Genomic DNA, 15,584 nt, shown 5'->3' with positions numbered 1-15,584 from the left:
CTCATAAATCGTGCATAAACAATTCATAAATATCTAGATTGAACATATTTCTAAATTTATGCCTGCTGAATTAATCAACCGCATTTTTTTTTTTCTCTTTTTAGGTGAGTGCATTACAAAAATCTGTTAAATGTTAAGCGAAAATATGTAAGTACACTCATAGTTCTTTAAAAACAACTAAAAGCGATATGAGGAAATAAAATCCAAAGCCCTTAGGTTATTACATTTGCCGCCAACACCTATGAAAGGTAATAAATCTTAAATGAATTGAAGTTTCAATTATCACCAAGTCCTTAAGTTTCAAGAGGGAGTTGAAAAAAATTTAAAAAATCGAAATTTTTTTTATGTGATTTTTTCAAATTTTTTGCTTTTTTTATAAAAAAAACGGAAAAATATGAGATAATCATATACCAACTTTTGAATTTATATGCATAATGCAAATTTATAAATTTCGATTGAAAGGTGTGGCATTGTGCTGTACGGAATATATCCTCCCAGTGAATGTCTGTCTATTAATCTATGATCTTAACCGTAAAGCTGAAGGAGCTACCCATTTATTGAAATTGCCGTAGTAGTTTCCTCATTGCAGCATTATTGTTTTCTTTCATTACTTCGGTGTATGTGTGTGTGTTTTGTTGTTGTTGTTGTTAAAAAGTTTGTTGTGGTGTTGTGTTTATTATTAGCAAATTATTGTTATCGGCTTTGATTACTTTTTCCTTTGTCATTTGGGTGTTGTGGCTGTAATCAATGGGCATTAGTAAATCGCTAACAAAAGGAATAGCGCCAATAACTTTGGAAGCATTGCACAAAAAAGTAATAAAAAAATAAAAAAAACACTAATTTGAAAGACCAATAACTGAGAAAATTATAGATGCGGCTCCTGTCATTAATGGTGTGGTCAGCGCACAGTGTTTTAGTAATGAATAAAAATTAAAACAAAAAAAAATAATAAAAAAAAATTATATATAGATATGAAATAATAAATGATGTGTAAAGCAGAAAACAAAAATTCGTACAGAAATAATAATAAAAAATTTAAAAATAAAGGAAAACAAAATGAAGAAGAAGAAAAAAAACTAAAAAAGAAGAAAAAATCAAAAAGGATAAAATATAAAATTAATAAAAAAAATAAAATATGTTGAATAAAAATTAAAAAAAAAAAAATTTCAAAAAAACTTCAATTTAAAAAACAAAAAAAAAATTAAAAAATTTAACAAATCTGGAAAAATTTAACAAAACTTAAAATTTAAAAAAATATCAAAAAAACTAAAAAAAATAAAATTTAAAAAATTTACCAAATTTAAAAAAATTAAATAAAAAAAAAGTAAGAGCGTACTGAGTTCGGCCGGGTCAAATCTTATAACCCTCCACCGTTGACCGCACTTGTCGAGTTCTTTGCGCGGTATCTCTTTTTAGGCAAACAAAGAATATTGAATAAGAACTGTTATGCTATCGGAGGTATATCAAGTTAAAGTCCGATTCGGACCATAAATGAATTGAATGGTGAACATTGTAGAAGTCATTGAGTAATATTTCAGTCCATTCGAATAAGAATTGCGTCTTGTAGGGGCTTAAGGAGCAAAATCGGGAGTACGGTTTATATGGGAGATGTACCAAGCTATAGATCGATTTAGACCAAATTGGACACGTATGTTGAAGGTCATGGGAGAAGCCCTTGTACAAATTTTCAGCCAAATCGGATAATAATTACGCCTTCTGGAAGTTCAAGACCCAAGATCAGTTTATATGGCAACTATATCAGGTATCGATCTGAACCATATTTGTCACAGTTGTCGGAAGTCATAACAAAACACCACGTGGAAAATTAGACCTAAATCAGATAAGAATTGCGCCCTCTAGCGGCTCAAGAAGTCAAGATCAAAGATCGGTTTATATGGCAGTTATATCAGGTTATGAACCGATTTCAATCATACTTAGCACAGTTGTTGGAAGTGATACTAAAACACCACGTGCAAAATTAGATCTAAATCGGAACAAGTCAAGATCAAAGATCGGTTTATATGTCAGCTATACCAGGTTATGGACCGATTTGCGCCATACTTAACACAGTTGTTGGAAGTCATAACGAAATGCGTCACGCAAAATTTCACCCAAATCTCATGAGAATTGCGCCCTTTAGAGGCTCAAAGAGACTAACCGCGAGATCGGTTTTTAAGGCGGCTACATCAGGTGAAATTCATACCAGAATATTTCATGCAAAATTTCAGCCAAATTGGATAAGAATTGCGACCTCTAGATGCTCAAGAAGTCAAGACCCAAGATCGGTTTATACAGCAGTTATACCAGGTTATGAACCGATTTGAATCATACTTAGCACAGTTTTTGGAAGTGATACCAAAACGCCACGTGCGAAATTTCAGTCAAATCGGATAAGAATTGCGCCCTCTAGAAGCTCAGGAAGTCGAGACCCAAGTTCGGTTTATAGGCAGCTATATAAGATTATGGACCGATTTTAACCATACTTAGGACAGTTGTTGGAAGTGATACCAAAACACCACGTACGAAATTTCAGTCAAATCGGATAAGAATTGTGCCGTCTAGAAGCTCAGGAAGTCGAGACCCAAGTTCGGTTTATATGGCAGCTATATCAAAATATGGACCTATATGACCCATTTAAAATCTCAACCGACCTACACTAATAGGAAGTATTTGCACAAAATTTCAAGCGTCTAGCTTTACTCCTTCGAAAGTTAGCGTGCTTTCGACAGACGGACATGGCTAGATCGACTTAAATGTCAGGACGATCAAGATAATATATCTACTTTCTGGGCCTTAGACGCGTATTTCAAGGTGTTACAAACGGAATAAATAAGTTAGTATGCCCCCATCCTATGGTGGAGGGTATAAAAATTAAAAAAAAAATAAGAACTAAAAAAAATTTTAAGTTTAAAAAAAAAATAAAAATTAAAAAAAATAAAAAAAAAAAATTTTTAAAAATTAAAAAAAAATTTAGTAAGTTTAAAAAATTAAAAAAAATCTAAATAAAAATTAAAAAATATTAAAAAAATATAAAAAACTTTAAAGAATTAAAAAACAATCAAAAAAAATAATTAAAGAAAAAATTTAAATTTAACAAACTTATAATAAATGACCTAATGAAAATTTTTAAAATTATCAGAAAATAAAAACAACATAAAAATTAATAAAAAATTAAAAAAAATTTAAAATTAAAAAAAAAACTAAGAAAATTAAATTTAAAAATTTACAAATACAAAAAATTAAAAAAAAAAATTTAAAAAGAATATTAAAAAAATTAAAAAGAATATTAAAAAAATTGAAAATAAATTTTTTTTTAAAATAATTAAAAATTTAAAAAAAAAATAAAATATATAAAAAAAATGTAATTAAACTTCAAACAAATTAAAAATTAAAAAAAAAAATTAAAAAAATTTAGAAAAAAATTAAAAAATATATAAAAAAAATTAAAAAAAATATATACATAAAAAAATTTAAAACAAAATTAAAAAATATATATATTAAAGAAATGTAAATAAATTTCAAAGAAATTAAAAACTATCAAAAAATTAAGAAAAAAATTAAAAATATATAAAAAAAATTAAAAAAAGTATATATAAAAAAATTTAAAACGAAATTAAAAAAAAATATAAAAGAAATGTAAATAAACTTCAAAAAAATAATAAACTATCAAAAAAATTAAGAAAAAAAAAATTAAAAAATATAAAAAAAAAATTAAAAAATATATAAAAAAATTAAAAAATATATAAAAAAACTTAAAAAAATATATATATACAAAAAAATTTTAAACAAAATTAAAAAAAAATTTTAAAAAAAATATAAAAAATTTAAAAAATTAAAAATAATTAAAAATTAAAAAAAAAAAATTAAAAAAGAATATTAATAAAATTTAAAAAAAATAGAAAAAATTGAAAATAATTAAAAATTAAAAAGAAAAAAAAATAATTAAAATGTAAATAAACTTCAAAGAAATTAAAAACTATCAAAAAAATTAAAAAAAAATATATAAAAAAAAATTTAAAACAGAATTAAAAGAAAAATTAAAAAATATATATAAAAAATTTTAAAAAAATTGAAAAAGAATATTAAAAATATTTACAATAAAGAATTAAAATATAATTAAAAATTAAAAAAAAATAATTAAAAAATGTTAAAAAAATTTAAATATACTTCAAAGAAATTAAAAACTATCAAAAAAAAGAAAAAATAAGAAAAAAATAAAAAAAAAAAAATTAAGAAAAAAATTAAAAAAAAAATTAAGAAAAATTTAAAAAAAATTAAAAAAAAATATATAAAAAAATTAAAAAAAAATATTTAAAAAAAGAAAATTAAAAAAATTTTTACTTTGAAGAAATTACAATTTTAAAATTAGCAAAAAAATAAACCGCGTTTACAAATGCCAAAACAAAATTTATTAAAAAAAAAGAAAAAGTACTAAATTAATATACAATAAAACCAAAATCCAAAAATGCAAGCACAAGAAAAAATTGCTCATAAACATAAATTTTCCATTTTTTATTATTTTATTTATTTATTATTATTTTTTTTTTAATAATAATAAATGTTTTGTTGTGTTTAGAGCGCACAACAAACCGATTACTGGCTTAGGTGTATGTCCATAGTGGCACGCGGCAGATTAATATCCGCACCCTCTTTTCAACCTAACCTAACCTAAATGTAATAATTTTGAGTAGATTTTTATTTTTGTATATAAGTACCATAGCGTACCACCGTAGCCCCGGGGTTACGCTATGGTAGAGGCAGAGGCATGTCCGCCTATGACGCTGAACGCCTGGGTTCAAATCCTGGCGAGACCAACTTAAAATTTTCAGCGGTGCTTATCCCCTCCTAATGCTGGCGACATTCGTGAGGTACTATGCCATGTAAAAACTTCTCCTCAAAAGATGTGTCGCACTGCGGCGCGCCTTTCGGACTCAGCTATAAAAACGAGGTCCCCTATCATTAAGCTTAATCTTGAATCGGACTGCACTCATTGATATGTGAGAAGTTTGCCCCCGTTCCTTAATGGATTGTTCATGGGCAAATTTGCATTTGCATTACCATTCCATCAACTTTATAACACTGTGGCCCTTGTGGAGCATGCAATCACCGATCGAAGTGTGTTGTGCGTTATTCCTTTCATTTAGACAATTGATCATTTGCTCCATTCGAAAATTTTCTTCATTCGATTGGTTTTGATTTTTTTTTTGTCTTTTTTTTAAATGGCGTCATGTAAAGGAAAACACAATTTTTTCCTTCACAGCTTACTTACAGCTGGTATGGCAGATAGTCTTTGTGGTTGTCTGTCTTTCCATCTGTTTGGGCTGCAGTCTATTTTGACCACAGACTGAGGGCCATGATGTTTCAATTATTTAAATAAAAAAAAAAGCGCCATGGCAATAAAACTAAAATTGCAACTTGTTGAGTTCGTTAATTTAAATTTTTTGAATTGATTTTCCATTGGATTTTGAATTGCAAGTTAACAAGGCGTTGTTAATCAGGAAGCAATTGCATTTGTTGTTGTCGCCGTCGTCGCCGTTGTCGTGGTCGTTGACTCGTGGCAGACTGGAAAGGTGGCTGGCCATTTACTTTGGAGATCATTAGATTGGGCGTGGGTCAAGGAAATTTTGTTTTTTTTTATTTTTACTTTTTAAGTGGGGAAAATAGTTCGTGGCCATTAAAAAAATAATACCATAAAATTAATATAATAAAATATTCTAAAAAATGGCTAAAAAAAATAAAATTGATCTATAGGGATTGACATGAAATTCTGTTTTAAAAATTACAAAAATTTGTTTAATTCTTCATTAAAATAAAAAGTATATTAGAAAAAAATATATAAAAAAAAGAAAAATAAATAAAAACAAATTAAAAATAAATAAAACGAAAAATTAATAAAAAAAAAATAATAGAAAGAAAAATAAGTAAAAACCAAAACAAATTAAAAACAAAAAAAAAATAAAAAACAAATTAATGAAAAAGAAAAAAAAAAAAAAAAAAACTATAACATAAAAAATAAAACAAAAGAATAACTAAAAAATTAAACAAAAATAATAATAAATTTAGAAAAATATTAAAAAAAAAAATAAAAAAACTAAACAAATAATTAAAGAAAATAGTAGGAAATAAAAAAAAAGAATAATTAAGAATATTAAGAATATAAAAAGTAAATACTAATCCAAAACTAAAAAATTAAAAAAAATAAAAAAAAACAAAAATTTAAAATTAAAAAAAAAAAAATAAAAAAAATAAAAAATTAAAAAACAAGTAAAAAGGCGTTAAGTTCGGCCGGGCCGAACTTTGGATACCCACCACCTCGGGTATATATGTAAACCACCTTTCATCAAAATTCGGTGAAAATTTCATACCTTATACTCATATACCTCATACCGATCTGAACTATATACGACACGGATGTCGAAAAGCCGAACATAAGTCACTGTGTCAAATTTCAGTGAAATCGGATTATAAATGCGACTTTTATGGGGCCAAGACTTGAAATCGGGATATCGGTCTACATGGCAGCTATATCCAAATCTGGACCAATTTGGGCCAAGTTGCATAAACATGTCGAAGAGCCTAACACTAAGCACTGTCCCAAATTTCGGAGAAATCGGACAATAAATGCCTCTTTTATGGGCCCTAAACCTTAAATCCAGAGATCGGTCTATATGACAGCTATATTCAAATCTGGACCGATCTGGGCAAAATTGAAGAAGGACGTCGAAGAGTCTAACCAAACTCACTGTCTCAAATTTCAGCGACATCGGACAATAAATGCGTCTTTTATGGCCCCAAAACCTAAAACCTAGATATCGGTCTATATGGCAGCTATATCCAAATCTGGACCGATCTGTGCGATATTGCAGAAGTATGTCAAGGGGCTTAACTTAACTCACTGTTCCAAATTTCGGGGACATCGGGCAATAAATGAGCATTTTATGGGCCCAAAACCATAAATCAAGAAATCGGTCTATATGGCAGCTATATCCAAATTTGAACCGATCTGGACCAAATTGAAGAAATATGTCAAAGGGCCTAACACATCTCACTGTCCCAAATTTCAGCAAAATCGGATAATGAATGTGGCTATTATGGGCCTTACACCATAAATCGGAGGATCGATCTATATGGCAGCTATATCCAAATCTGGACCGATCTGAGCCAAATTAACGAAGGATGTCGATGGGCCTTACACAATTCACTGCCCCGAATTTCATCAAAATCGGATAATAAATGAGGCTTTTGTGGGCCTTAGACCCTAAACCGGAGGATCGGTCTATATGGCAGCTATATCCAAATCTGAACCGATCTGAACCAAATTAAAGAAACATGTCAAAGGGCCTAAGACAACTCACAGTCCCAAATTTCAGCGAAATCGGACCATAAATGTGGCTTTTATGGGCCTTAGACCCTAAATCGGAGGATCGGTCTATATGGCAGCTATATCCAAATCTAAACCGATCTGAGCCAAATTGACAAAGGATGTCGAAGGGCCTAACACAACTCACTGTCCCAAATTTCAACAAAATCGGATAATAAATGTGGCTTTTATGGGCCTAAGACCCTAAATCGGCGGATCGGTCTATATGGGGGCTATATCAAGATATAGTCCGATATAGCCCATCTTCGAACTTAACCTGCTTATGGACAAAAAAAGAATCTGTGCAAAATTTCAGCTCAATATCTCTATTTTTAAAGACTGTAGCGTGATTTCAACAGACAGACGGACAGACGGACGGACATGGCCAGATCGTCTTAGATTTTTACGCTGATCAAGAATATATATACTTTATAGGGTCGGAAATGGATATTTCGATGTGTTGCAAACGGAATGACAAAATGAATATACCCCCATCCTTCGGTGGTGGGTATAAAAATGATTGAGAAGTTAAAAAAAAATTAAAAGTTTATTAAGAAATTAAACAAAAAAATTAATTTAAAAAAAATATAAAAAAGTTAGAAAATTTGAAAAAATTAAAAAATTTTATTTATTTTTTTTTTAACTTTTTTTGTATATTCCTAATTTTTTCTATTTTTTTTTTTGTATTGTTCCATTTTTTTTATTTGTTTTTAATAATTACAAAAAAAATTAAAAAAAAAACAAAATTGACTGATCAATCCTCCTCCAGTATTTTAGATTTTTTTTATATATTTTTTCTTTTATTTTAGGATTTATTATTTCTTATATTTCCGTTTTCTTTATTCTTCTATTTTTTTTTAAGTAATTTTTTTACTTATCTATCAATATTTTTTAAGTTTTTTAATTTTTCAATATTTGTATTATTTTTTTTTTTTTAATTTATTTTTTTTGTTATTTTTTAATTTTTTTTTTAATTTATGTTATTTTCATTTTATTTCTGTTTTTATTTTTTTTTTGTATTATTTTTATTTTTTTTTTTTATATTGTTTTTATTTTTTTATATTATTTTTATTTTTTATATTATTTTTATTTTTGTATATTTTTTTAACTTTTTATATTATTTAAATTTTTTTTTATATATATATACTAGCTGACCCGGGCCCGCTGCGCTGGTCCTTCTTTTACTTTATATGGAAAAGTTTCCTTGGTATATTTCTTTTCGACAATAAAAGATTTTGGAGCGAAATACCATTCTACGAAAATAGTATATCGCTCGGCTAACAGTTTAAAAATATATGATCTTTATTGGTCTACGAATTCAAATTTGGATGAAAGGTGTACTCCACTCTTAAAATACTTTATTTCAGCTCGATATTCTCATAATATCTGGTCCCCCAGACACTTGGCCCTGAAAAAATATCAGCATCATGCTCTTTTCTCATTTATTTAAACCCCATATTGCCATTGGTTTTAAGGGGAGTTTACACGATGAGGCGTGTACACATGGCCCCAAAATAGGTTATGAAATTCGGCCCCCAAACACTTGGTCCCATATTTGGATATCAGATTCAAATTCTACACCCAAATACCTTTTATTTAAGCCCCATAATCCCATGGTCAATAAATAAGTTCAGTTTGGGGGGGTGTTTTCGGTAAGGGGTGGACCCCCAGAAACATGATCCCACATTTGGATATCAGATTCGTATTCTACTCGCAAATACCTTCCATTTGAGTCCCATATTGCCATGGTCGGTAAATATGTCCGATTTAGGGGTGTTTTGGGGCTTGGGGTAGTCCCCCTAGCACTTGATCCGACAATTGGATATCAGATAGGTTTTCTTATCCTAAATACCTTTTATTTGAGTCCCATACTGTCGTGATTGGTCTAAATATATGTTTGGTAGGTTTTAGGGTGGGGCAGCCCCCCTAGGTACCCCATCCGAAATTTGTATCCAAATTTCTATATGGAAGCACACAAAATTTCGCAAGTGAAAAAAAAAAATTAAAACAAATGAATAAAATAAAAACAAATAATAAAAATATATAAAAATAATTAATTAAAAGAAATAAACCTTAAAAAAATTAAAAAACTTTGAATTAAATAATAATTTAAACAAAATTAAAAAAAAAATAATAATAAATAAAAAAATAAATTAAACAAAATTAAAAAAAAAAAAATAAAGAAATCATACAATTTAAGACTCAAAAAAAGGTAAAGCGAACAAAAATAAATAAACTAATAAAAATTAAAAAAATAAAGAATTTTTTTAAAAAATTAAAAATCTTACAATAAAATAAGAAAAAATTAGTAAAAATTTTAAAATTAGAAAAATATAAAAGTACAACAAAAAAATTCGATAAAAATAAATAATTAAGTAAAGAGATATCCAAAATTTTAATTGGCTTTATCCGAAATAGCACGCGGTTAAGGAACTAAAATAACAGGAAAGCTGCTTAGTCGCTAAGTAAATGACGACTACGCAGCTTTCGGCGCCCTAGTAATTTTTTGCCAATAACTCCTGCCCTTCTTATATGACCACTTTGAGGAAAATGCTCATATCTCTCCCTCTTTTTGCCAACACAACTCATAGCATCCTATTCGTTACATTCTACACTTCAACCCAATAATTTTTTATGCACTTGTGCATGCACAAGTGAACTATCAATTCCTGCCTGAGAGGCAAACGTTAATTTCTTTTAAAGTGTTGACATGTGTTGCTTTTTATACAAAACAGTCTATTAAAACATTTAGACTTCCTCCCCGCCCCCAATTACACCTTTTCGTCTTTAAGCTCCACCAGAGCGCTCATCTATTTCCTATAAAGCAAAATGTTGACCATAAACATTCAAGTTAATATTATGTTTATGATAATGATGGGCGGCGGGTATTCATGCCATCTTTACTTCCTAACACTCCAAATCTAAATCTACTCGAGTGCATTGAACGCACGTTGCCATCGTGTGCTTGTGCGTGTGCATAGGATTTCGGAGTTTTCTCATTCGTGAGTTTTTTTGGTTCGAACGAACAACCATTGCATTGCAACTCATTCGAATGATGATGGAGGTGTTTGGTGGGGGCTTTTGACCTTAGTTGTCTAAAGTGTTGTTGAATTCCGTTTGTTGGCATTTTGTTTGTTTATTATTTGATCTGTTTAAATTAACACCACCATTTGAAATTTCATTCAAAAGAAGGAGGAGGAGGAGTAACAGCAACGTCAGGCATATTGAAGAGCGCTCTTTTAATATTTATACACATGGGCGACTATGTCCGTCCGCACTCCCCTGTTACTCCACATCACACCGTAGTTGGTGGTGTTGAGCTGTCTGGTCTCATGTGCATACACATTTATTTATTTGTGTTTACACGTACATGTAAAAATAAATGTTTATATGAAAATAAATGATTTTTTAAATCATTAATTTTGACAATGGTCAATAAAATGTGTTAAGATTTGGTACTTGTTCAAATTGCCTTTTTTTTAAATGATTATAAATGACAAAGAAATGCCGCATTTCACTGGAATTTCAGAACATATTGTAAACATCAAAGTGGTTATGTATAAGTATACAAAGGTAGAACTTAAATAGAAAAATTATTGAGAAAAACGACAAAAAAATAAATAAAATCTAAAATAAAAAATAAAAGCTGAAAAATTTATATTTAAAAAATTTAATAAGAAATATGAAAAATGTAAAATTCTTATAGCCTTCTCATTCAGTATTTAATATACTGACAAAGAAGGCTATAAGAATTTTACATTTTTAGACCATGACATCTAATCCCTTATGGAAATAAGTCTGCTACTTTCGGACTGATGAAAATATGTCTATATATAATTGGGGTTCGAATCCTGGCGAGAACATTAGAGGAAAATTTTCAGCGGTGTTAAACCCCCCCGAATGCTGACGACCTTTGTAAGGTACTTTGCCATGTAAAAACTTCTCTCAAAAAAATTGTCGCTCTGCGGCACGCCATTCGGATTCGGCTATAAAAAGGAGGCTCCTCATAATTTGGCTTTAACTTGAATCGGGCAGAACTCATGGAATGTTTATAGGCAAATAAGCGTTATTTTGGGGATTGGGGTGTTCCCCCAAACACTAAGCCCGGAAAATATACCAGCAACGTGCTTCATTCTCATATATCTATATATCATTTATTTGAACCCCATATCGCCATTTCCCTCAAAATGGGATATCAAATTCGTTTTCTAATCTCATTCAGACTCCTTATTGCAAAAGTCAGCAAATATGTCCGGTTTGGGGTATTGGCCCTAAAAACTATGAATATTAAGCTCCATCTCTTTAGGACCCAAATTGTCTTGGTGAGCAAATATGTCCTATTTGGGGGTTGTTATGATGGTGGGACGTCCGCTACACAGTTGGCCCCTACTGTTGATATCAGATACGTGGTCTACTCCCACAAACCTATAATTTGAGCCCCATATTCCATAGTCGGCAAAAATGAACGGCTTGGGGATGTTTTGGGGGATGGACGGCCACTCAGTGAGTTGGCCTTGAAAATATATGTCGGATTCGTGTTCCACTTAAAAAACCCCTCTTATTTGAGCCTCATAATGTAATAGTCAGAAAATACTTACTATTTGGGTGGTGTTGTAAGGGTGGGGTGGCCCCATGGACACTTTTCCCGAACATTGATATGAAATTTGTGCTTTACTCCCAAAGACCTTTCATTTGAGCCCCATATTGCTATGGTCGTAAATTTGTCCCCTTGGGTGGATGTTTTTGGGGAGAAGCGGCCCCCCAAACACTAGGTACCATATTTGGATATCAGATTCGTATTCTACATTCAAATACCTTTTATTTAAGCCCCATATTCCCACCAGTTTAGGGGGTGTTTTGGGGAAGGGGTGGACCCCCAGAAACGTGGTCCCACATTTGGATATCAGATTCGTATTCTACTCGCAAATACCTTTCATTTGAGTCCCATATTGTCGTGATTGGTCTAAATATATGTTTAGTAGGTTTTAGGGTGGGGCAGCCCCCCTAGGTATCCCATCCGAAATTTGGATACCAAATTTTTATTTTTAGGGTACTATATGAGAGCACACAAAATTTCACTTAAATCGCACCACCCATCTCCGAGATCTGGCGTTTCTGAAAATTAGGGTAACGGGGAGGGTCGCCCCCCTTCAGATATCAAAAAATGTAGCACCCTATTTTCACCACGGGGTCATTATGCACCATCTGTGAAAATTTCAAGAAAATCGGTTCAGCCGTTTCTGAGCCTATAAGGAACACACAAACCTACAAACAAACCAACAAACCGATCTTGGATCTTGATTTCTTGTGACTCTAGAGTGCGCAATTCTTATCCGATTGAAATGAAATTTTGCACGACGAGTTTTGTTATGATTTCCAACAACTGTGTCAAATAAGGTTCGAATCGGTTCAGAACCTGATATAGCTGCCATATAAATCGATCTGGGATCTTGACTTCTGGAGCCTCTAGAGGTCGCAATTATTATCCGGTTTGCCTGAAATTTTGTACGACGGATCCACTCATGACCATCAACATATGTGTTTATTATGGTCTGAATCGGTCTATAGCCTGATTCAGCTCTCAAATAAATGGATCTCTCTATTTTACTTTTTAAGCCCCCAAAGGTCGCAATTCTTATTCGAATTGGCTGACATTTTACACAGGTCTCCAACGTATAATTTAATTGTGGTCCAAACCGGACCATATCTTGATATCGCTCTAATATCAGAGCAAATCTTTTCTTATATCCATTTTGGCCTAAGAAGAGATGCCGGGAAAAGAACTCGACAAATGCGATCCATGGTGGAGGGTATATAAGATTCGGCCCGGCCGAACGGCACGCTTTTAATTGTTTTAATTAATTTTTTTATATATTTATAACATTTTTTTTTTTTAATTTTCTTTTTTTAATTTTCTTATTTTTTTAATTTTTTTTTTTTATTTTATTTTTTTAAATTCTTTTTTTATTTTATTTTTTTGATTTTTATATATATTTTTTTCTTTATTTTTATTTGGTTGCCCAAAAGGTAATTGCGGGGTTGACAATTTTTTTCACAGCTTGTGACTCTGTAATTGTATTCCTTCTTCTGTCAGTTATCAGCTGTTACTTTTAGCTTGCTTTAGAAAAAAAGTGTAAAAAAAAGTATATTTGATTAAAGTTCATTCTATTTTTATTTATTTTTTTTTCATTTTTATTTATTTTTTTTTTTATTTTTATTTTTGTTTTTTTTTTTGTATTTATTTTTATTTATTTTTTATATTTTTTTTTAATTTTTTTTTTAATTTTTTTTTTAATTTTTTTTTAATTTTTTTTTTAATTTTTTTTTTTAATTTTTTTTTTATTTTTTTTTTATTTTTTTTTTATTTTTTTTTTATTTTTTTTTTATTTTTTTTTTTAATTTTTTTTTAAATTTTTTAAAATTTTTTCCTTTTTTTATTTTTTTTTTAATTTTTTTCCTTATTATTATTATTATTTATTATTATTATTTATTATTATTATTTATTATTATTATTTATTATTATTATTTATTATTATTATTTATTATTATTATTTTTTTTAATTTTTTATTTTTTTTTATTTTTTTAATTATTTCAATATTTTTTTGGTTTTTTTAATTTTTTTAATTATTTCAATATTTTTTGTTTATTATTATTTTATTTTTTTATTATTTAATTTTTTTTATTAATTTTCTTTCTATTTTTTTTTTGCATTCATTTATTTATTTTTTTTTTGTGGTTAATTTTTTATTAAAATTAAATAATTTTTCATTTTTTCAATATTTTTTTGTTTTCTTGTTTTTTTAATTTATTTTCCTGTTTATTTAGCCATTTTTGTTTTTATTTACTAGCCGAACCGGGCCCGCTCCACCGTGACTTTCACGGTAATCGGTTCAGCAGTTTTTGAGTCTATACGGAACATACAAACAAACACAAATTAAATTTTAATTATAAGATTATTAGTTTTTTAATTTTATTAAATCTTCGGTTTCATTTGTTTTTTCTTTCTTTATTTAGATTTTTTTTTTTTAAGTTTATCTATTTTTTATATTTTTTTTTATTACTTCATTTTATGGATTTTATTTTATATATTTTATGATTCAAATCGGTCCATAACCTGAAATGGCTCTATGAGGGCCGATTTCTCGATTAATCTTTTTTACAATAGTTTCTGAAGTCGTAGTTATTATCAGATTTTTTGAAATATTTGGAGTTATGACCACTTTTCGCAACCATTCCAAGTACAATCCAAATCGGCCTTTCATCTAACTCTAAAAAAGTTTAGAATTTCTCCCCAGAAGTGCCAGACGTTTGCTGTCATAGACTGACATGCTAACCCCATCTACCACAGTGAGAATATGGCTTGGGGGTAAACTACTCAGGACTTTCCCTTGTGCCTAAGTTTCAAAATTGGTTTTCTCCCCCATCAAACTAAGGTGTGTAGCTAAATTAAACCAGCTAAGATGTTTCTCCTTAAGTATATTCTAGCTTTTTTTGTTTTCGTTTAAAAAAGAGAAATTTATTGTTTTTTTCTAGTGTGATCATACATCCTCCATCCCACACATTCTTTAATCAACAAGATATTGTTTATGATATTGGAGAGTCCTCTCTTCATATTTTAAGAACAAAAATTGGTCAAATAAATTGCCTTCTGACAAACATCAGGTATAGTGCTATATAAACACTTTTGATTTCACAGCATTATTAGTAGAAATCTATGTTTGCTATAAAAATCAAAAATCCAAACAAATCATCAAATTTTCGACAAGGGATTGTCAAAACAATCCAATATCCCCCTAATTAGGAGAAAAGTTATTTGAAATCTCTATACGCATAAAGCAAATGGGAGGTAAGTGTGTTGTTATAGCAACAGTTTCTAAAAATAAAAATCATTATATAAACAAATGGAGTATCAGTATCAGACTTATGCATTCTGTTTTAATGGCTATTTTCTATTCTTTTATTATTATAATTTTTTTCGCTTTTTTTTCTAAAAAAAGTCTCCATTAGACTTTGACATTTCTCGTAAGAAGTAAGGTAAAAAAAATGTACTTGACACAATTACAGAATATTGAATGGCGATAAGAAAAATAGCAACAGCCACCATTACAACTACATACGACGAATGATAATAGCAATTTCTATGGATATAAAAATAAATAATTTATAAGCAACAAACACTTCAACAATTTCAATGTTAGCCATTTTGCAGGGATTGGTTCATTG

General features: G+C 29.1%; 1 protein-coding gene across 2 annotated transcripts in view; it reads left to right on the top strand.

The window, feature by feature from the left end:
- LOC106096240 (darkener of apricot like) overlaps positions 1 to 15,584 on the top strand; it is a 263,715-nt gene that overhangs the window by 98,981 nt on the left and 149,150 nt on the right. Inside the window, exon 4 of one of the 2 annotated variants that reach the window (XM_013263886.2) lies at positions 105 to 1,006. The exons of the other annotated variant lie outside the window; for it this stretch is intronic. Within the exon in view, the coding sequence (XP_013119340.2) occupies positions 105 to 108 (4 nt within the window). The 3' untranslated portion in view covers positions 109 to 1,006. Of the gene's footprint in view, positions 1 to 104; positions 1,007 to 15,584 lie in introns of those variants that run through there. 2 annotated transcript variants of the gene reach the window in all.

The sequence above is a fragment of the Stomoxys calcitrans genome, chromosome 2 (genome assembly GCF_963082655.1).
Source record: "Stomoxys calcitrans chromosome 2, idStoCalc2.1, whole genome shotgun sequence".
Taxonomy (NCBI): Eukaryota; Metazoa; Arthropoda; class Insecta; order Diptera; family Muscidae; genus Stomoxys; species Stomoxys calcitrans.
This window is presented reverse-complemented; position numbering and strand designations above follow the sequence as displayed.